This window comes from Chlorocebus sabaeus, chromosome 23, assembly GCF_047675955.1.
Source record: "Chlorocebus sabaeus isolate Y175 chromosome 23, mChlSab1.0.hap1, whole genome shotgun sequence".
NCBI lineage: Eukaryota > Metazoa > Chordata > Mammalia > Primates > Cercopithecidae > Chlorocebus > Chlorocebus sabaeus.
In genome coordinates, this window is record NC_132926.1 from 52,289,950 (window position 1) to 52,314,750 (window position 24,801).

The 24,801-nt window shown below is 35.1% G+C and overlaps 1 protein-coding gene across 2 annotated transcripts in view; it reads right to left on the minus strand.

The window, feature by feature from the left end:
* Positions 1-1,678: 1,678 nt before the first annotated feature.
* Positions 1,679-24,801, minus strand: part of ADAMTS19 (ADAM metallopeptidase with thrombospondin type 1 motif 19) — a 286,825-nt gene continuing 263,702 nt past the window's right edge. Inside the window, exons 22-24 of one of the 2 annotated variants that reach the window (XM_073010715.1) lie at positions 24,596-24,691; positions 4,941-5,118; positions 1,679-2,943 (exon numbers count right to left, since the gene is read on the minus strand). In XM_073010715.1, coding sequence (XP_072866816.1) covers positions 2,792-2,943; positions 4,941-5,118; positions 24,596-24,691 — 426 coding nt within the window. In that variant the 3' untranslated portion in view covers positions 1,679-2,791. The remainder of the gene's footprint in view (positions 2,944-4,940; positions 5,119-24,595; positions 24,692-24,801) is intronic. The other variant, XM_008014319.3, reaches the window with a different exon arrangement.

Genomic DNA, 24,801 nt, shown 5'->3' on the forward strand with positions numbered 1-24,801 from the left:
CACAATATGCTAGCATAACCAAGAGTAGACAGCTGTAGCTCTACAACCCTGCACAGAGGTGACCTGAATGATTAGTAAGAAAAATCCTCTCAGAAGGAATTCAAGCTGTGCATCTGGCTGTCTATTTTGACCAGAAGAAAAAAACAGCCAGAGGTATGGATATGCGCTAACTTATCGGCTGTGTCTAATGGGTTTGGTAGGAACTTGAAAGGAGCAAGACAAAAACTGGTAATAATGAAGTTCTGAGGAAAAAGAATGGATAGAACTCCTTGAACTGTATATACTTATATTCCATTTGAATGTTCACCAAACAGCATACCTAGGAGAAACTGATCTTGATCATCAGGTGGATAAGATGACATGTTCTTTTGATGTTGATCAGTCTCTTCCATGCACCTCTGTCCTTGACCAATACCCTCAAAAATAAAGAGATAATGGTAGCAGGAGTGGAGATTATGGATGGGCTAAGCAACATGAACTTACTTTCACCAAGGTCAATCTAGCTACAGTCACTGCTGAGGGTTCCATCTAACAATAGCAGAGAAGACATTATGGTACCCTTCTATGGGAGAAGCAACCCACCATCTTGATTGTAGGTTGATTACATTAGACTCCTTCTATCACAGAAGAGGCAGTAGCTTGTTCTTGCAAAAACAGTCAGTTGATCTGAAATAAATTTGCTTTCCCAGTTTGTAATGCTCCTGCCAAAATGCCATCTGTGAACTAAACAAATGTCTCACTCACTGTTAGGGTACTTCATTCAATATTGTTTTTGTTCAAGAAACTTATGTGATAGCAAATAAAGTGTGGACAGGGGCCCCCTGTCATGTAAATCTCTCATAGTACCGTGCTCTCCATCACCCCGAAGCAGATGGCCTAACAGAATGATACGTCTTTTTAAGAAAGGTTTAGTCTCCTACGAGGTGGATGAAAACACTTTGGAGGTCTGAGATAATGTTCTCTAAGATGTATATTTTCTGAATTATCAACCAATACATGGTGCTATTTCTACCTAGATTTATGGATTCAGGAGTCAAGGGATGGAAGTTACTATTTCATTTTTTCCTTCTCCCATTCATCTACTATCTCACATAAAATTTGTTGATATTGGTTAACCCTATATCTCAGCAATTAAATTAAAGGATTTACATAGGAAGGGTCGATCTAGAAAAAAATATGACCTTGATATTAAAACACATTTATTAAAATGAGGGTGAAAAATATTAGTGAGAGAAATGTAAAGAACTGTGAAGCTTTTGAGGTTTTACCCTGCTTGCAACTTATCAAGTTAGCCTATTATGATTTCAGGGCAGAAGACATGAGACTCCTGCATTAGAGACAAACGACTTCATTACTCACAGCAATAGTAGCCAGGGAATCAGCTTTTCCTGTACTGGCTCCCTGAGCCCCATTTCCCATAGGGTGACATGAAGAGAGCCAGGCGACCTCAGCACATGCATTGGATTGTCTTATAGTAAAGAAACCCCAATTTTAGGGAACCTGAAACTTTTATAATGAGAAGCATGTTTGCCCTTTGCTCCCAAGAGAGATACTATCCTCCAAGGCAGTTCACTATACAAACATCCTCTAGAAGATACTCCAGAACAAAAGTAGACAGTACCTTTGTCGGTCAGACATGCGGATATGTGACAAGTCTATGAAGAATTGTCTCTCAATGGCAAGTTTTACATATTTTATTGAAAAATCTAAGAAATCATGTGAATCATGTACAATATTTTCTCACAAGAAAAATTTTAAGCTGGCTTTTGAACGTTTCACATAACTGTAAAACTTTTTAATTTTTAAAAGGAAGGAAAACACAATGAAACTACCACAGTATTATACGCTTTCTGTTTTTCCTTGTTCCTAGGGAAAAGGCTGAGAAATATTAGTAAATTTTCTAATTATGATTCGTGAGGCTAAGTACTATACTCTAATAAATCTGCTAAAAAGATACAGGGAAATGGGTGGATCAATGTTTTCTTTGTTAAAAATATTTTTAAAAAAGCTAAAATCTAGTGATAACATGTTAAAATAATACACATTTTTGTAAGATGTTACCATTTCTAACGATTTCTCTACACTATATCAACAGTGCAATTGTGATTCAGTGTAAATCATTACAGTGTTTCATTGTTACAATACTTGTGTTCAAGTACATGTTCATGAACATGATCAAAGTCTCTATTTTGACTTTTCCTTTCCATATCAAAATAAGGTTATAATTACAGCAGAATTTTTCCTATGGATGTCTATAAATCTCAACCAAATTCATAATACATTCTCTAAAAACCTGTTCAACACCATGAGGTTCATTATGTTTACACATCTCCTGCAGATAACAGAAAATGGGCTAATTCTGCAGCAGGACACCAAAAAACAAAAATAGTTTCTCTTCATATATACCTGAACTATTATGCTAAATCAGTATACATTCTGGATAATTCAATGTTATTGGTGGGGAGAGAGTAGCACCTTAGAGATAGCCCTAACAAAACAACAAAACATTGTTTTAAGTATAATGATCTATTTTTTTCCTTTTTCTTTTCATTATATTACTGGATCCAACTAATTCATTCATATAAAATTATTTATGAAGCCATATAGTATAAATCAAAATGTTTGTGTAACCAAAACAAGCACCACATTGGATGTTTGGAAGGCAAAAAAATAAATTAATTTGATTAAATTATATGTAATCTGATAATATTTGGTCTGAAAAACATGCTAGTGTGTGTGTTTATAAATAATGTAATTGCAACGAGCTGTGATCCAGCCAGCCTGCTAGAGGTCAACTCTTCTGCTGCAGCTTTTGGGCATAGAAGTCCCTGCATGTTTCACAGCAGCGCTGATACCACCGCATGTCCTGACATAGGTTCTTTTCACGGATCACTCGGCAGTACACTGGCCACTGATCTCCCAGGCACTTGAAAGTCAGAGCAGCTGTGAAATAGAACATAGTGAATTCAGCCCATGCAGATATCATATATGTCAGTAAAAACAAACTTCAAGGGTTTAAATGGGGGCAGATTTTGTACACTCTCTTTGATTCATTTATATTACCTTCTGGAATTTAAGCAACAAAGAGATATACACACACACACCTCCTATGATTAAAAAGTAAAGAATGAATAATATTTTTACTTATAAATGTTTTTAGGCTTATTAAAGATATAATTCCCAGGTTCAATGTGTTGTACTTTTAAGCTTCAGTTTCATAGCTTTCATTTAAGCTTCTTTTGAATTTTAGTAGAGAAAATTAAAAAGAAAAATCAATGTGCTCAATATATCTACCTTTATGGGAATACAAATTAATAAATACTATTATTGAGGTTGAAATTACAAGGAAACAGCAAAGCAAAAATATGCTCACAGTTATTTCATATTCCTAGTTTCCCCAGACAACAGTCACATCTAAATGGATTACCTGGAGCTGTGATTTCAGGCTTCTATGAAAATCAGCGCACATCATCACAAGTGACTGAGATTTATAGCAATAGTTGAAGTGTTTGAAATGAGAACTTGGTATAGAATATTTGGTCATGTAGACTTGGCCTCCCTTTTTGTAAAACAATAGTGTGTTCTGGAATGCATAATGAAAGTCACTCCTGCTACAATTATTTCTTTTGCATATGGGAATGAATTGTATTCTAACATAATTATTCCATTTTTAAAGACCTTAGATTTTCCTAACCATTGTGCTTCTGTATTTTGGGGTACACCTTCAAGGAATAATAAATAGAGAAAATGCAATTTTAATAAAGTTTTCTTTTAATCCATTATTTTGTGCCACATAATATTTCAAGGACTTGTTGGAGAAAGGAAATACACTGTAAAGTAATTGTTGGAGAAAGGAATTATACTGCTATTGAATAAATGTATTTAGTACATCCGCTCTAGAATTGCTTAACTTTTTGTCTTAATCAGTGTTATTCACCTTGACCTGATTATTTCTTAGAAATGTTAGTTAATTATTTGGCCCCCAAAAGAGAATTTTTGTATTTCCATGAAGAAACCAAGTTTTCTCATTTGACTGAATCTTATGCCTGGAAAAATACATATGACAATTTATCTTCTTACATTTTGGTAATATTATTTTGTATGATTCAAATTGTTCCCCTGGAGATTATATGCACAGGTTAAAACCAAAGGTATTAAACATAAATTAACCCACTGACAATCAGGCAGGAGTGCTGTTAAAAGCTACTAAGTCACAGATATAAATGCTAAATCATTCATTAGTATTTGTTATGCAAGTGTAGGCTCTATCTACTTAAAATATATACTCTAATTCTCAATTATGGTTTAGATTAAATAACAGAAGTTGAGGAAATATATGAAGGCATTTTGTAACATAAAACAATGTAAACATCAATATATTCAATACTACTAGAATTTGTTTTTTTATTTAGTATCATATTCTCAAAACTTAAAAAGAAAATAGAACTTCTTGTTTAATGGTGTAGATTCATGCACCCATTCTTCTTGAAAGACAGTTTTTAGTCTATGTCCCTCCAAAGAATAATTTGTACCCAGATAACAAGGAAGGCTATAAATCATGGAGAAATCTAAGGCTTACACTACAATCTCATCTTTCTGCAGATATTAACTTAATTGATAGTTCTGCCATGGGATTGATCTGAGATTTGGTTACAAAAAGTTTTGGTTACAAAAAGACCTGGGGTGGTGTGGCATTATTATTTCCTGGATCTGGCTCTGATTGGACAACTTTGGGAATCAAAGCAGTTGAAGTTTTTAGGACTTTTTTTACCCACCTGACCATTTGGACGAAATCATATTTAAATGGATCCAATTTAGTCCAAACCAAAATAATCAGTATAGGTTTACAACTATCAAGGTTTAAAGTAATATACAAAATACAAGAAGCCATAAGCCTTTCTATGTTTCTCAAAAACATCTTTTTTGTTTTGTCTGCTTACCCAGTCTGGGTGATGTTATGGTATTTACATTAATTTTCTCATTGCAGGGTTGAAGGTGGCATGGCCTGTATGCTGCAGGTTTTTCTGAGGAAAAACATTCATTTCCATGTCTTCCTGTGATCTTATGCATGCATTGGATAACACGGGACTGCATTCCTTTGCCACAGGTAATTGAGCACTAGGAGAAATACAAGATTTGTTAAGGTTCTTTTTTCTTTTTATTTTTTGCTGTTATTATTTTCTAGGATGTGGCAACCTTCTCGAAATGTTTCTTAAAATTAAACATGAACTGCAGCATCGACAGTCAAGGCAAAACATGGGTCAGAAACACTGATGCTCATAAATTGGGCACAATGCTGTTGAGAACCTCTGGCTGATCTAAGACAGAGTTTTGGGTAATGAAAAGGACATGAGAGTAAAGAAGGTTAAAGGAAAAGGTACAGTATGACTTGAAGAGAAAGAGAGTGAATGACACCAGTAATGCTTGAGCAGACAGCTTTCAAAGGTCTAATACATGGTTTGCAAACAAATAATTGATTCATGATTATTTAATTTAATCATTGACGTTCAGAAGTTAGCACATGTCTACTTTTAGAGCTGGATCCTTGTTACAGTCTTTAAATATACTCATCTGCCTTATTTTTTCTGGCCTTAAAATGTTTATAAATAATATCAAGATGTCTTAGCTAGATACGTTATTAAAGTAATTGCTTTTTCTTGGTAGATTAGGTGATGTTAGAATTATGCTAATAAAAATGTTTGATAATCTGAATTTCTCAGGAAAAAGGTACTTTTTTCCCTTTTTTATTTTTATCATTTAAACTTTTTTATTTTTATAGATTCGGGGGATGGATATATAGCAAAATGGTAACGTTTGGGCTTCTAGTATACTCATCAGCCAGATAGTGAACATTGTACCCAATATGTAAATTTTAAACTCTCTCTGCTTTTGGAGACCTCAGTGTCTATTATCTCTCTCTCTCTCTATGTCCATGTGGGCCCACTGTTTAGTTCCCACTTACAAGTGAGAACATGAAATATTTGATTTTCTGTTTCTGAGTTATTTCATTTAGGATAATGGCCTCCAGCTCCATTCACATTGCTGTAAAAGACATAATTTCATTCTTTTTTGGCTGCATATTATTACACACACACACACACACACACACACACACCTGCTTTATCCAGTTATCTGTTGGTGGACACATTGATTGATTTCATAACTTTGCTAATATGAATAGTGCTGTGATAAACATATGAGTACACGTGTCTTTTTGATACAAGGACTTGTTTCCTTTGCATAGATACTCAATGGCGGGACTGCTGAGTCAAATGGTAGTTCTATTTTTAGGTCTTTGAGAACCCTCCATACTGTTTTCTATAGTGGTTGTATTTATTTACATTTTCACCAATAATGTATAAGTATTCCCTTTTCTCTGCATCCTCACCAACATCTGTTCTTTTTTGTCTTTTTAATAGTAGCCATTCTGACTGGTATGAGATGGTATCTCATTTTGGTTTTAATTTGCATTTCTTGGATGATTAATGATGTTGAGCATTTTTTTATATGTTTGTGAGCTGCCTGTGTGTCTCTTCTGAGAAATGTGTGTTCATGTCCTTTGCCAACTTTTTAATGGGGCTACTTGTTTTTTGTTTGTTGAGTTGTCTCTTGCAGATTCTGAGTATTAGTCCTTGTCAGATGCATAGTTTGAAAATATTTTCTCCTATTCAGTTAGTTTTCTGTATACTCTGTTGATTATTTCTTTTGCTGTGCAGAAGCTCTTTAGTTTAATTAAGTCCCATTTGTGTCTTCGTTTTTGTTGCATTTGCTTTTAAGGTCTTACTCATAAACTCCTTGCTTATGCCAATGTCCAAAAGCATTTTCTTTGGTTTTCTTCTAGGATTTTAAGTTTCAGGTCTTATGTTCAAGTCTTTAATCCACCTTGAGTAAATTTTTGTATCTGGTGAGCAATAGGGGTCCAGTTTCATTGCTCTGCATATGGCTACCCAATTTTTCCAGCATCATTTATTAAATAGGGTTGTCCTTTCCTCATTGCATTTTTTTGTTGACTCTGTTGAAGATCAGTTGGTTATAGGTATGTGGTTTTGTTTCTGAGTTCTTTTTTCTGTTCCCTTGATCTGTGTATCTATATTTGTGCCAGTACTGTGCTATTTTGGTTACTATAGCCTTGTAGCATAAAGTCAGGTAATGTGATGGCTCCAGCTTTGTTCTTTACTTAGGATTGCTTTGGCTATTCAGGCTATTTTAGGATTCCATATGAATTTCAGCATTTTTTTCCTAATTCTGTGAAAAATGACATTAATAATTTGATAGGATTTGTTCTGAATCTCTAGATTGCTTTGGGTAGTATGGTCATTTAATGATATTGATTCTTATAATCCATGAGCATGGGATGTTCTTCCTTTTGTTTGTGTCATTTATTTATTTCATCAGTATTTTACAGTTCTCCTTGCAGAGGTCTTTCACCTTCTTAGTTAAATGTATTCCCAAGTAATTCTTTTGTGTGTGTGGTTATTGTAAACGGGACCGTCTTCTTGATTTCATTCTCAGTTTGAATGTTACTGGCATATAGACATGCTTCTACATTGATTTTGTATCTTGAAACTTCACTGATGCCATTTATCAAGTCTAGGAGTCTTTTGAAGGAGTCTTTAGAGTTTGCTAGGTATACAATCTTATTATCAGCAAACACAGATAATTTGACTTCCCCTTTTAAAATTTGGATGTTTTATTTCTTTCTCTTGCCTGATTGCTATGGCTAGGACTTCTAGTTCTATGTTGAGAGGTGGTGAGTGGGTAACCTTATATTGTTCCAGTTTTGGGGAAATGCATTCAACTTTTTCCCATTTAGTATGATATTGGCTGTGGGTATGTCATATATGGCTTTTATTAATCAAGTGCACTTTTAACCGATTTCTTGCATTTCAACTAAAAGTTATTTTCATTTGTAAAATATTTTGCGAAGAACATATTTTATGTGTAACAGTCTTTTACGAGGGAAATCTCTTGGTTTTATACATATATCACTAAATTTGTTTTATGACACACATAGTCTGATGCTAGTTTGTCTGAGAAAACACCATTATTTTATGGTATCAAAACTATATGTAAGAGGGGAAATGTGCTTGTGTTTCTGAAAATAATGATTTATTTACTAACCATATTATTTTCTGTGTAAAAATATGTAGCAATATTTTGCTTAAAGTGTTTATTAATACAATTGTAATTATTTAAATAAATTATCTTGGTGTATTCTATTCTGATTACAAATTGATAAATATTTTGATTGTCATCTTTTAAATATACAGACATACCATTTTTAATACTTTTTTTCCTTTGTATTTTCCTAAGTTACTATTAGTATTGCATTCTCTTTGTTATCAGTTCTTCCTTTATGATCATCCTTGGGCTCATTTCTTATTTTCCTTAGCAAAGGAAGCATTCTGCACAAATCCTCATTACCTCAAATCTAATGTACTATTGTTTGATTTGTTTTTAGTCCTCAGCCTGCCAATGAATGTCACATATTAATTGAAAATGCATTCTTTCAAAATTTATTTACATATATATGCTCCTTGGACAAAAATCTTTGGTTATTGAGTTTACCATTGTCTAAAAGATAAAGCCCAGTATCTTGCTATATCCAGGCTGGCATGTATTTACCTCTTTAACTTTATATTCAACTCCACCCTATTAAAAATAATTTGTTATTTTATAAACTAATGATTTCCATGCAATTTCTATTTCTACCTCTACAACTGTGCTCAGAGTAATACTCCTTTCCTAAATGCCATGCCGTTTTACAAAACTGTATCTCAGACTGGGTGTGGTGGCTCACACGTGTAATTCCAGCACTTTGGGAGGCCGAGGCGGGCAGTCACTTGAGGCCAGGAGTTCTAGACCAGCCTGTCCAATATGGAAAAACCCCATCTCTACTAAAATACAAAAATTAGCTAGGTGTGGTGCTGCAGGCCTGTAATTCTAGCTACTGGCGAGGATGAGACAGAATTGCTTGAATCCAAGAGGCGGAGGTTGCAGTGAGCCAAGATCATGCCACTGCATTCCAGCCCGGGTGAACGAGTGAGACTCTATCTCAAACAAAACAAAACAAAACAAAACAAAACAACAACAAAAAAACCAACACTATCTCAAATCCAGCTTCTCCATTAAAGCTTCCACATTATCCCAACTACTTATGCATATTTATGCAATATTTATAAATTAAACCATATATTCATATGTTGAGTCTACACTTCAGAATCATAGGAGAGATTTTTCTTTAAAGACAATGATGGATTTTAAGACATAGAATTTCTTAGTCAATAAATTCATGTGAGATCTGGGAATCTGCATTTTTAGTAAAAGTATTTAGGTGATTATGCTGTGCAGTCTGAGTTTGGAAATTACTGGCTAAAAGTACATGTTCTGTATTTAGCATAGACCCTTTATATGGCTTCTTATCTGTAAGAAGTACCATATAATTCATCTAGTTTGTCACCTCAGCTGCATGGTAAATTATGCTAGAGTTGTTTGTATGTCATGTTCAATAATGAAGCCTATATTTCTGGTATGACAATAGTTTACTGCAGAATAATGGAATTTTATGTGCATGTCATTAACATGAATCTACAGATAACTTAGCTTTCTAAGTTTTACTCTGTATATATTTCCGCAAAATATTATCTTTCTATCTGATGGATTCTTAGCTTTCTGCAAATAGCAGATCAAAGAACAACAAACTATGATGTTATGTCCTTTAAACCTGACATTTTCTCTTAAACTTCTGCATGATCTGAATATTTCCAGTTCAGTGTAAGCTTTATTATAATTTCCAGCTATTATAGGAGGACTCTTTGACATGGTCTTTCTCCTTTAAAAGCCTTAATCTCAATACCACTCTATACAATGGATATAACCATATAAATAAAGACATGCTTAGAAAAGTATTTTCAGGACAATGAAATACAGTTTAACTAAAACTTTTAAGGGATTAATATTACATAGAACAAAATGCTGTTCTAGTATCTATTCCTAAAAGTTCTGTAAATCTTGAAAAAAAAATCACAATATTTGAGAAACCAAAAGAACAATAGAAGCCTTAGAAAGATGAAATCACTCTGATGTGATAAAGAAGGTTCTCAATATTTCAAAGAGGCCCATAATTAGTCACAGACTATTCCTGACACTTTTAGTCAATCTTATATAATCAACTCCAAAGGATATGAGCAAAGCAAAATAACACATCGTTTTTCAGTATTATTGAAAATGACATAAAATAACAGTAGACACATGATAACTCAGAATACATAATCTTAGCAGATAATGGCTGAACAGCGCCTTTGATAAAAATTTGGGAACTAAAAAAAGATGTTAGTTGCATTTTATAGGCCAATTATGTTTTGTAACTATTTGGGCATAACCTGGAAATAAAAATATTGTCCAAGAAATAATGAAAGTTCTGTAATTCATTAAACTAAAACAGCATAATTTTCTGCTTTTGAAACTAATAACTAATAGATTTGCTTTATTATTAAAATAAATAATCTTTTAGCTTTAGAATCTAATTTTCATTAGAATATTTTAATAATATGATATCAAGTTCTTACTAGTATTTTCTTTATAAAATATAATTTGGTAAAACTTTTATTACAAATGTATGGAAAATGGACAGTTATTTGAAATAGAACAATTGAAATCCCAAGGTATCTTCTAAACTATTATTTTTATTATAGAAGACAATATTAAATAATCAAACATCTTCTCAAATAATGTCACTGTGATTAAAAACACACTGACATTAAAGAAAAAGCCAAAATAATTCTGACTTCAAAATTAGGAGACCTGGCTGCTAATTATTTGCCTCTAGCAAATAATTTACCTGAAACTTATTTTTCCTTTTTGTTAGACAAGGCATTGTATTAGATGACAGCTGCAGTTTCAGGTCTAAATTACTATCAAAGTAAAATTCCAAAGATTTATTATTAAAAGTTACTATCATCTAAGTGGTGAAGCCACATAAGAGTAAAGACTCTAATCTCATTAACTAATTATCCACTTTGCCAGCTCACAGTTGTGGCAAGTCTTTTGCTTTCTGCAAATAGAAGTCCTGTCTAACATAGTCTTAAAATTATAGTCTGCTGGAATGTCTCAGAATACTACATCATTTATTTTTATTTTCAAATATTTATTGACCACTCATTATGTTCATGGTCTTGTGTAAAAAATAAAAACACCAGAGACTATTTACTATGGATCTGGTATTTTATTCAATAACATTTATTAACAAAACACAATGACGTAAAATCGATGGAGTTAGAAGTAGATTACTACCACTATGGAAGCTGGGTAATTTCATCTACTTTTAGGCAGTTATATAATATTTAAACAATCAGTTACACTACAAAGCCACTTCGTTGCTTTGTGATCAAAGGAAACGAATAGTACTGTTATGGGAAAGGGCCCCCGATCCAGACCCCAAGAGATGGGTTTCTGGACCTCTCACAAGACAGAATTCAGGGTGAGTCCTTAGAGTAAAGTGAAAGCAAGTTTATTAAGAAGATAAAGGAATACAAGAAGGGCTACTCCATAGGCAGAGCAGCGGCATGGGCTGCTCAACTTGGTATGCTTATAGTTATTTCTTGATTATATGCTAAACAAAAGGTGGATTATTCATGAATTTTCTGGGACAGGGGTGGGCAATTCAAAGAACTGTGGGTTCTTCCCCTTTTTAGACCACATAGGGTAACTTTCTGATGTTGCCATGGCATTTGTAAACTGTCATGGTGCTGGTGGGAGTGTGTTTTAGCATGCTACTGCATTATAATTAGTGTATAATGAGCAGCGAGGAGGACCAGAAGTCACTTTAATCACCATCTTGGTTTTGGTGGGTTTTGGTCAGCTTCTTTACTGCAACCTGTTTTATCAGCAAGGTCTTTGTGACCAGTGTCTTGTGCCTACCTCCCATCTCATCCCGTGACTTAGAATGCCTTAACCTCCTGGGAATGCAGTCCAGTAGGTCTCAGCCTTATTTTACCAGGTCCTATTCAAGAGTGAGTCTCTCTGGTTCCAAAGTCTCTGACAGTACTACTTCTGAAAGTTTTTCCTCTATTCAATACGAACAGGAAGAAGCTAGCACTTATGTAGTATGTATTATATGCCAGGCACTGTGTTAAAGCTTATATTTACTTTAATTTAATATCTTCATTTATTTTAATGAAGGCCATGAATACTATTATCCCTTTTAAACAGACAAGAAAGTAGATGCTCACATAAATTCACAAATTGCCTATGGTTTTACAGGCAAGAAGTGCTGTTTTTGAGTTTTAACTTAAAAAATACTGAATTCAGCATTTGAATGCTTAAGCACTATTTAATACTAGAAAATTGCTAATATTCCTTTTATGTTAAAACAGAAATATTTCCCTTTTCCACATGCTGCCATGTTAGACTATTATCCTCCTACTTTACTGTTAAATTAAAAATTAATGAAGTTTGAAAGCTTTTTTTGTTTAATTTTTGGTATAACTCAGGTTATGTGGTATGAGGTAAACTTTTGTTCTAAGGACAATTCACATGCATGATTCATCTTTAGATAGGGTGATCATATAATTTATTATCCATATCAGGACATTTGTGAAATAAGTTGCTGGTAATAACTTTTCCCAGACTCTAGGCATACTGGGACAGTCCTGGATAAACTAAAACATCTAGTCACCTTATCTACAGACAACCTACTGACAAATCATGTATTAGACAATAAACACAAATGAACAGACATATGAAACACCTATTATATTCCATGCCTCTAATATACATAGAATATCTCGGTTATCTTTCTCATAACCCTAACAACATTGCTAATAGAAAGTGTGAGGCATGTATTTCAATTAGTCATTCCACAAATATTTACTGAGTCAATGTGCCACCTCTGGAGACTGGGATGTAATAGTAAGCAAAACAGACAAGAACAGGGCCCCCAGGAGCTTACATCTTAATGGGGGAGAGGGTAAGAGCAAAAAAAAAAAGGAGGAAAGTACACTAAAATATACATGTTAACAGGTACTATGGAAAAAATTAAAGCTGAGAGAGAGGATGAGAAACGTTTGGGATAAGGGGTTTTGTAATTCAAATGGGAAAATCAGGGTAGGACTCAAGGAGATGATAGAAAGACATGCCCCATAAGGAGAGACAAACCTCAAATGCAAGTCATTTGATTCCAAATATAGTGTTATTTCTACTATCTGCACTATATAGTTTTATTCATACATTTGTGTGCTATGATATTCTAAAACATTTAATAACAAGGGCAAATGAGTAGAGTGGACCTTTAGGTAGGTGTTTCTTCAGATTCCATGGCGTGCTCTCTCACCCCTTCCTTCCTTTCTCCCTTCTTTCAGTCCTTCTTTCTAATAAAAGCTACATCTTGCTCTTCACATGTGTATCAAGTAATTTAATGTATATTTGAAACAAGACACACTATAGAGTTCCACTAAAAACCAAAATGCTAAAATGTCAACATCAATTTGCCAGCAAATGGGAAAGAAATACAGAGTTTACCAGATAACTTGCTATTGAAATTTCTTTTACAAGGAAAATTTTCTGACCAGAGGATTTTAAAAAGAGAGTCTTGTATTGTCTGATAGATATTCTGTTCCCCAAAGAGTTTAATATTGACCCAAAAGACCTTTGAAACAAAGCACCTCATGAATCAACTCCATATACAAGATTTAATTCTGAATAGGAAACACAATTATGATGTCCCAGGCTTACTAGAGTAAAATGAAAGCAATCATCTTTAGAGCAAACTTAAACAGCTTAGAAAATAGGTCACAAGGATTTAGGTAAGCAAATTTTTGACATAGACAAACAACAAGGCACAAGGAAAACTGATGTTGATAATCCCTTTTCCCCACCAAAAAATAAGCCCTAAAGTCTCTGAAAGCAAAATTTGTTCTATTGCCTTAGTGATATGCATCAATTAAATCTACCTAAGGAAAGTACAATCTTCTCTGTACTTGGGTACACATGAGATAATTTCACCATGTAAACCAAAAATAAAATTCCAAGTCCCCCAACTAACTGAATGGACCCCTTCTGTCAGCCAAGAGCATTCTAGAAGTAAACCTGAAACACAAATTCAGGCCATGAATGGGTGGTAGTGTTATACTAGATAGGTAGACATGAGCAAGGCAGAAGAGGGACTCTCCCTCCCCCACAACCAGGAATGTCAGGCGACCATCAGGTGACGGTAGGTTGTTAACTGTCTCTCTAAAATAATAATTAGTTGCAGCCAGCACTTGGGGAAGGCAGTTTCCCTACAGATAGAAAAAAACCGGAAACTGGTGATCAGCAGCTTTCCAATAAGACCTCAGGAATTGGGCAAGTGGGCTCAAGCATGAGCATTAAGAAGAAAAATGGTGGAGTTAACTGGTATATGACCTCCTAGGAATATTAGACTACCAAGGGAAGAGCACCTTAAGTGAGCATGCATGCAACTCCAGTAAACACACTGCGCATGCTCCAGTCCCAAGTGCGAGCCAGCCATTGTGCATGTGGACAGCTCACCCCAAAAGAAGAATTGGGGAGAAGGAATGGAAGACCCCGGAAGCATGCCAACATATAACACCCCAAGCCAAAAGACCAAGCCGCATTCTTGCCCTCCAGGTTACCTGCATAGCCCTCTTCCAAGTTTACTTTCCATCCTTTCATTCCTGCTCTAAAGCTTTTTAATACATTTTTCATACACTAGCTAGAAAGAAATTATTTAGGCAGTTTGTGAGAGTCAGAGAGTCCTTGGTAAGGTTTTTCTTTTAATGAAAAGCAGCCCCCAAATCATTTCTTTTCTAACAAAGAACAGCCTGTAAAATTGAGCTGCAGACATAGAAGCTAGAAGCTTGCATGGGTGAATGCCGGCAACTGTGCCAATAGGAAAAGGCTACCTGGGGGTCAGATATGTTCAACATGGAGGGTCCATCTCCCTTTTTCTTTGTCAGCCAGGTGTAGAATAAAGGAACAGTCAACATGATACCAGCCAAGTGGAGAACCCATCTGCGTAATAAAAGATTAGGGTGGGGTGGCCAGCTTCTTCCTGTGCTATGCAAACGAATGGCACACCTGGTCCGCCCAATCTCTCATGCCCTATGTAAATCAGACACCGCCTCCTCAACCTCATCTATAAAACCTCGTGCATTTCACCACAGAATCAGAAGACCCACTCAGGAGTCCCTCTCTCTCTACGAGAGTTATTCTCTTTTCTCGTTCTGTTGCCTATTAAACGTCTGCGCTTAAGCTCATTTATTGTGTGTTCGCCCCTGGCATAAGACAACAAACCTCGAGTATTTACCCCAGATAATGACGCTGCTTCACTTTCACTCCTGCTGTAAAACTTGCCTTGGTCTCTCCTTCTGCCTTATGTCCCTCAAATTCTTTCTTCTGAGGAGATAAGAACTGAGGGTGCTGTAGACCCGAATGGATTTGCTGCTGGTAACAGTAGAACATACTCCATCATACCCTCCTCCCTTTGGAATTCAGGCATAGCTGACCAGCACTGACATTAAAAAAGAGACCTTAAGATTAACAAAGCAAACTCTTTGTGGCAATAAGAATATGACAGACAGCAGGCCCTGAAACAAATCAAAGTAATTTACTCCAAAACTTATTTTCTTGACATATTTTGAAATGGCCATGCAAAGCTTCTCTTGTAGGAAAAATCTACATTCTGTAAAGAATCCCCTTCTCTTTCCAGGTCTTTTTCTTGATCCAGAAGAGAATTAACTAAGAATCTGGCACCTTTTTGAGTCTGATAAGAAACATTTACTATCTATTCTCTCTGAAGCCTGCTAAGTAGAAGCTTCATCTGCATAAGAACCTTGGTCTCCACAACCCCTTAGCTTAACTCAGACACACTCCCTTCTATTGATTCCAGGTCTTTAAATAAATTCTTTCAATCAATTGCCAATCAGAACATCTTTGAATCTGGTAGCTCCCTCTTCAAGTTGTCCCACCTTTCTGTATCAAACCAATGTACATCTTACATGTATTGACTGCTGTCTTATGTTTCCCAAAAATGTATAAAACTAAGCTGTAGCCTGACTACCTTGGGTACATGTTCTCAGAATTTCCCTGGGTTGTGTCATGGGCTGTCATCACTCATATTTGGCTCAGCATAAATCTCTTTAAATATTTTACACAGTTTGACTCTTTTCATTGACAACCCCATATTTCTTTTATAATGAAATAAACCTATCATTGCCCTGGACATTAGTGACAATGTCTAAGATTGTATTAAATTGTATCTATACTGTGGCTCACATGTCAAACACTAAACACGATAAAATAATTCTCAATAATTTGAACACTTTGGACTCTCAACATGATTAGAGAAATAGTTTAGTAAATGAGAAGTTCAAATAGAAATGTTAGCAAATCAATCTGGTAACAAGAAAAAGACTTAATCTTCTTTCAAAATGAAATATACCTTCTTAAACCCTATAGTCGTTTTCAGTCTCTAAAGCTTAATTTCCTGCCATTTCCTACTTTATTACCTGCCATTCTTATGCCAGGTAATAAGAGCTGAATGACTTTATTTTACCTAAAAATAATTTAATCAAAATAAATCAGCTGAAAGGGAAATCCTTAGGGGACGTATAAGCGATGTCCAAGTTTACAGAAGTGTAGAGTAGAAGTTTACTTAACTCAGATGTTTATATTTTTTCTACAAGTGACCATGGATGATGTAGTAACAGATACAGACATGAACTCTTACAAAATTATATCTACTAAGTTGATAGCACTGAGCAGACAGGGTTTGGCATTACTGATAAAGATAGGCTAGGATGTCAAAATGATTTGACAAAGTTATGGACTGGCCTAAACACAGACAAATGAGAGAAAATGAAAATGTGTAGGAAATAAAAACACACTCAAAAAAAAATCTTAACAAATTTTTAACTGTGACATTATTGTAGAAACAAAGGGATGAAATGAACTCTGAATAGTTGTGAAGTCCATTTCTTGGACAGACCAAAGTGTGAAATCCTTTCTTCTATCACAAAAGATGAATGAGACACGAGACACTGCTGACAAGTTAAATAACATGAGAAAACTGAACATGGAAATTTCACTCCTGAAATTGTATTACTTATAGCATTAATGGAAAGTGTTGCTGAGATCTTCGCTTAATCCCTAGAAGAAAATCTAGGCAATACCATTCAAGACATAGGCACGGGCAAAGATTTTATGATGAAATCACCAAAAGCAATTGTAACAAAAGCTAAAATTGACAAATGGGATCTAATTAAACTAAAGAGCTTCTGCACAGCAAAAGAAACTATCATCAGAGTGAAAAGGCCACCTACAGAATGGGAGAAAATTTTTGCAATCTACCTATCTAACAAAGGTCTAATATCCAGAATTTACAAGGAACTTAAACACATTTAGAAGATGAAAACACAACCCTTTCAAAAAGTGGGCAAAGGACAGGAACAGACACTTCTCAAAAGAAGACATTTATGCAGCCAACAAACATGAAAAAAAGCTCAACATCACTGATCATTAGAGAATTGCAAATCAAAACCACAGTGAGATACCATCTCACACCAGTCAGAATGGTGATCATTAAAAAGTCAAGAAACAACAGATCCTGGTGAGGCTGTGGAGAAATATGACACTTTTACACTGCTGGTGGGAATGTAAATTAGTTTAACAATTGTGGAAGAGAGTGTGGTGATTCCTCAAGGATTTAGAACCAGATATACCATTTTATCCAACAATTCCATTACTGGGTATATACCCAAAGGAATATATATCATTCTGTTATAAAGATACATGCACACATATGTTTATGGCAGCACTATTCACAATATCAAAGACATGGAACCAACTCAAATGTGCATCAGTGATAGACTGGATAAAGAAAATGTTGTACATATACAACATGGAATACTATGCAGCCATAAAAAGAGATGAGATCATGTCATTTGCAGGGACATGGAAAAAGCTGGAAGATATCATCTTCAGCAAACACAGGGAAAGAAAACCAAACACTGCATGTTCTGACTCATAAGTGGGAGCAGAAAAATGAGAATACACGGACACAGGGAGGGGAACAACACACACTGGGGCCTGTTCGGGGTGGAGGAGGGGAGGGAGAGCATCAGGACAAACAGCTAATGCATGCAGGGCTTAATATCTAGGTGACAGGTTGAAAGGTACAGCAAACCACCATGGCACACGTTTACCTATGTAACAAACCTGCATGTTCTGCACATATATCCTGGAACTTAAAGTAAAATTAAAAAAAAAAAAAAAAAAAAAAAAAAGAAGACCTTGGTTTAACACTGAAAAATAGGGGAATACCTTATAGAAGATGCTCAAAGAAATGTCCATTTACCTTGAGATATTTACAGATGTCATAGCTCCGGTATGTTCAAGATCAGTGAGTGTGTACTGTTGAATACGTGTTGCCTGATGAAATTAAAGTTTTTCAAGTGTAATCTGATACATTTTAGGAACTGAGGTTAATTAGATCTAAAATAGCACAATGGTATAAAGAAGTTTTTGATGGGTCAAATGCTACACAGAAGATATGAAAGTACTCTGTTGCTAAATTTTCATTATTTTATATAGAAATGTTCCTTTTATGATATAGTTGAATATGTTCATCAAGATCATCTTCACGTATTCTTTCCCATAGTTTATATGAACACCATTATGCTTAGTAGGTATCCACTCAATTCCGGTGAATGATAGCAAATATACTCTGAAATATACTGAAATAAGTAAAACGTGTTTAATTCAAAGGGGCTACATAAGCTCCAATAAATAGCCATCCACAAATTTATAAAGTGCCCAAATGAGACAAAAGAATAGTCAAACATGATGTCAATGGGTTACTCAAGACTTGCACATAGTACAACTTGAATCTACTTTTGTAAAGTATAAAATTATCTTTCTGTCATTGAAAATTCATGAATCATATGTAGAAATTTACGTGATGGCTCATGGTATAACCTAGCCATTATCATGTCTCTGCCAAATTCACCAAAGAATATTGTTGTCTGCTGTGCCAAGAAGCAACGTAGGCACTTCTGAACAACTTAATTTCACTAAAGACGTTATAAATGGGCTATTGATAAAAGCCTCTGAACTACTCTCCTGTTGAGAGAGCAGACACTCATTCTTTCCATTGATCTCTGACTCTTGTATGGCTTCTGCACTGCATGGGCTCTGACATCCACTGGACTGTCCTGCATGCTAATTTTTGATGTCTTACACTGTTGCTATCCGGCAAGCAGCCAACAATTATGCTGTTTTTCTGTATTTAACTTGCATAAACAACTATACTAGAATCGTGACACTGAGTCTTGTAATTCTTTCTTTGTAAAAATAAAGATTTATTAGTGCTTCTCAAAGTGAATGTGAAAGGAAGAAGTATAAAAATATACTGTCCTAGGCCGGGCGCAGTGGCTCATACCTATAATCCCAGCACTTTTGGAAGGCCGAGGTGGGTGCATCACCTGAGGTCAGGAGTTTGAGACCAGTCTGGCCAACATGGTGATATCCTGTCTCTACCAAAATAGAAAAATTAGCCGGGTTTGGTGGCTAACATCTTTAACCCTAGCTACTCAGGAGGCTGGGGCTCAAGAATCACTTGAACCCTGGAGGCGGAGGTTGCAGTAAGCCAAGATCATGCCACTGCACTCTAGCCTTGGTGACAGAGCGAGACTTTGTCTCAAAACAAACAAACAAACAAACAAACTATATATACACATACACACACACATGTTTATATATATGTGTGTATACATATATGTGGGTGTGTGTGTATATATGTGTGTGTGTGTGTATATATATACTGTTCTAAAATTAAAGTATATGATAGAAGCTCTTACTGATTGGCTCAAAAAGCTCAAAAGAAAAAATGATAAATATTTAATTTTAGTTATTTATTTCTAAGATGAAGTCTCCCTCTGTTGCCCAGGCTGTAGTACACTGGCACAATCTGGGCTCACAGCAATCTCTGCCTCCCAGGTTCAAGCGATTCTCCTGCCTCAGCCTTCCAAGTACCTGGGATTTCAGGTGCTGCCACCATACCCAGCTAATTTTTGTATTTTTCATAGATATGAATATGGTTTTGCTATATTGGCCAGGCTGGTCTCGAACTCCTGGCCTCAAGTGATCTGCCCACCTCGGCCTCCCAAAGTCCAGGGATTACAGACGTGGGCCACTGTGCCCAGCCGATAAATATTTTAGTGTTAGAATGAAATTTTCTTCAACTGGCAGTTTGATATTTTACTTTAATCATATCATTTTGAAAACATGCATTGAGATAATTACTAACTCTACTTATTTGACTAACAACTGCTGTTATAGAAAATGTTCCATATTTGTCCATTAAGTTACAATTTGAAGTAATACATGATTTTGAACATGGGGCTAAAGAAAAGACTTCCACATCTAGTTTTGTACATTGAGAATTGATGGTAAAATGCCAAAGTTTAAAATTATTAACTAAATGTTAGTTTCTACCTTTCATGTCAGGACTTCTGAAAAGTCATATAAGTACTGTTTCAGTACTAGCTAGTCATTTGTCACTCTGAATATTTAGATTACTTAGATTTGGGGACTATATGGGAAATTACGGTATAAATAAATGTGTAGATTTAGGTTATATAATCTACTAGTTTGTCAGTGAGTTCATGGAACTATTAATCTGTGCATGTTAAACACATCCTAAAGAAACTGTAAGATTCTTCAAGCTGTAAATCCTATAAAATGTCATGTTAAATACTTCACCAAAGAGGCAGAAAACACAACAGTAAAAATATCACTCTAAGGTGTTTAAATTTTTGTTAGATTAAAAAACTCAACAGCAGTCTGTTTTTTAATTCTTAAAAAAAAAAAAAAAAACACTTCAGTGCATTTAGGGGTTAAAAATCATAATTCTCACACTTGGCCAGCACAGAGATTACCCAAGATTCCTTACTTCTAGACTATGCCAAAGATATATATTTTGGAGAGAATGTGTATTCTCCAGGCCAACAGCTAAGGAAGGCTCTGTAATGCTTTGCTCATTTCCAGCTGGCCTCTGTAAGAAATAGGAATTCCTAAATTAAGGGAAAATTGTCACTGGCAGAGCGCAAATGTTTTTTTCCTCAACCAATATAATAGACAATCTTACAGAACCTGATATAATCTGTAATGATAAGTGCCAATCTGTAACAAGGTTAACAGCATAGACTTGGGTAATTTGTCTTTGGGAATAATGGATTATTCCAAAGTGGTTTAACAAGAGTGAAGTAGCATTCACAGTGGAGAGAGGACCTCATAAGGAAACCAAACGATGACTTCTACTGGAAATTATTAGCGTTGCATTCCTATTCATTTATGTATATGTTTGGCAGTTCCATCTTTCAACTTTTTAATAAAGTGAGTGTGAAACAAGCATACTAAAGAACAAAAGTTAGGTTTGTTTTTAAAGATTTGCTATTCATTTTGGTCTGTGTTTCAGTGTCTTTTTAAAGCAATTTGTCTGCCTTATTTAACACACGGATATTTGGAATTGAATCCATTCCTAGAGGTCAGGCATTTGAGGGTGTTTTTTTGTTTGTTTGTTTTTGTTTTTTTTTGGGGTGTGTGTGTGTGTGTGTGTGTGTGTTAATTCATTATTATTTGGATCTAACATTCAAACTCTTCTTGCCTCTTTAATGAAAATGTTTATATATATTTATAGCAAATCAAGGAAATGTGTGTGACAAAATCAAACAGATTGCTTATGAATGATTTAGAGAGAACTGAATATGTTGTGAAAGGACTGTCAAAATAACCAAAATGTGTTTTATATCAAAGTGTACACTGATCACCACAACAATGGAAGAAAAAAATGATGTTTGCATGAAGAAGTAATTAATAGACACAAAGTTTTGGACATACTTGCAATTCTGTGAGAGCTCAGATCAGAAATCAGTTTGCTAAAGTGAAAAAAGTGGATCAAGACATTTCTATTTTATTACTGTCATTCCAGTGAAACATCTTCCCACCAGAGAGAACTTTTTGGAATGACAATCATTAAATTTCCTTTTCAAATAAAATACTTTCCATGTCTAGTCCAACAGTTGTATGTCAAAAGTGGATCAGATCCCTCTGTGGCCAAGTGAGAGAGAAGTGTGTGTTTTTTGTTCTGATTTTTTAAATAAGTAAAGTCCTGATTTAAATAGCACAGATAGCATTAGCTAGCTATATTTAACTTATTCCAACTTAGAATAAACTACGTATTTGCCAATTCGCAGAGAAAATTCTTAAGTGAGCTTTGCTTCTATCCGCCACTTCTTTTCTAAGGTAGATAACAGCTATCCAACCTAATGGGGGTATTCCAGCCAAATGGATTCAAGAGGACACAAAAGTAGCCTGTTTCCTTGAAACTCAACTTTAAAAACTTTTTTTGGCCTCAAGTATTCTGATATTAAAGTAAGGGTAAATTTACTTAAAAACATATTTTCAAGTAGTTTGAGTTATGATATAGGAAAAGGTGAAGAGAGTTGTATGACTACTAAAATTATGTTGATTAGTTTAACTTTCATGGAAAATATCAGCGAATAAATCTTTTGTTGTAAAATATATGAAATCTTAGTTGTTATCAAATTAGAGTCAGAAAAATCAACCCATAAATATATGCACTTACTGTGTACTCCCCGAAGTTTTTAAATAATTTAAAATTTTAAAAAATACAATGCTTAAATGTATAATACTTTTTAAATTTTTTTTTGCTTACACATATAGTACAATGGTCTGGTTGCTGAGATATTTTTGAGAAGGGTAAAGGAGTTAATATTTTCTTAATGAAATAGCAATAATGTAAGACAATAATTGTGAAAAACTAATGTAATCAATAAGTACCAAGGAGTTCTTAGGTTGTCACTTATTGACGAAGCCCTTTGAGAAACTAGGTACTTCAGCTGGTCTTTGAGGACTTGGATTGTTGGAAGAAACACATTGTAGGCAAAGAGAACAGTATAAACAAAGACACAGAGATTGTAGAAGTAAAAACTGCTCAGGCCTGAGCTTAGTGGGAACACCTGAGTTAATGAAAATGATGAGAAAATTCTGGAGACGCAGGTTAGGTTACAATACAGAAAGCTTTGAGCCACAGTATCTGGTAGTTGATGCAATCAATGGTGAATCTCTGGAAGTACTTAAGGGTATAGGAAAGAATGATGCAACCATCTCTTGTGAATAGACGGAGCTGTGGGAGGAGGAGTATGCAGGTAAGGAAACTGTTACTCTAATTCTGGTGAAATATAGGAAGGGATTGTGGTATTATATTGGGAATTAAGAGTAACTGAGGCAAAACCCTACTTGTGTATAGAGGAATAAGTGCCAAGGATAACTTCTAGCCTGGGTAGGTAGGGAGATGATTTTGAAATGTTTTGGGGGGGAAAAAAAAAAAAGGGAAACTGGAAGTGGGCTATAGTCTTGAGAAAATAAGATCAAGAATTTTGGTTTAAATATATATCTTTTAAAGATGAGGTCCGGGCATGGTGGCTCATGACTCATCTCAGCACTTTGGGAGGCCAAGGCAGGCAGATGGCTTGAGCCCAGGAGTTTGAGACCAGCCTGAGAAACATGGTGAAACCCCATCTCTACTAAAAATACAAAAATCAGCTGGGTGTGGTGGTGCATGTCTGAGTCCCAGCTACCCAGGAGGCTGAGATGGAAGGATTGTTTGAGCCCAGGAGGCAGAGGCTTGCAGCGAGCTAAGACTGCACCATTGCACTCCTGCCTGGGCAACAGAGCGAGACCCTGTATCAGAAAAAATAAACAAATAAATAAAAATAAAAATCAATAAAAATGAGGAGTTATTGGAATGCCAAAGGCACTTTCCTAGTGCAGCTGAAGTTTGAGTTGAGACTAAAGATAGAGTACTCTCAACTCCCTGTGATTCAGTCCCCATCACATAGAATATTTTTTTTAAACCTTTTTTTTTTGTTTCTCATGATTTCTCTCTTGCTCCTCTGAATAACCCTGTCTCAGTTCCCTCTGCCGCAGCTGCTGCTTCTCTCACACACCTTTACAGAGGGAGTTTCTCAGAACTGCGTTTTTTTCTTCTCATGCTACACTCTCTACCCAGGTATACGTATACTTTGAAATTTTAAACACTGTTTAGGTGCTAATAACTCAGAAATTTCTATTTCCATCCCATACTTCTCCCCTAATCTGCCTACTACTCACCAGTATTTAACTATTTGATGAGCAGATTGAAACAAAACAGAATTCACAATCTTCCCTTTCAAACTTAATCTTTCTCCAGGGTCTCATATCACAAAACCACCATCCATACAAGTTGCTTAGGCCAGAAAACTAACCTGGGAGTTCTCCTTAACACCTCCTGCTTTCTTACCTTGGGTTGAAAAGATAATCAACCCAAGTTCTTTTCATTTTAATCCCACAAAAAATTCTCAAATGCAACGATTTCTCCCTAGCCCCACTGATACTACAATTTGAATATAACCAGCACTTACATAGTTACTGTGTATGTGACACTATTCTCAGAATTTTCCATGAATTATTTCATTTGGACCCATTAACTTATAACAGAAGATACAGAATTCAAACCAGATATACTGAGCTATCTTACCTCTTCTAGTCCCAAGTCCTCAACTCTCTCCTGAAACTCTATAGTATTTTCACATCTCCCTGTATCCATAATATCAATCATTCTCAATAGTATAGCCTGAAAAAATGTAAGAATTAAAAAAGTAAGAGTTTTTTTAAAAATTGCAGATAGAAACTGTTAAGTTTTATAAAATTAAAAGTAACTATATAGATATGGTAAAATTATAA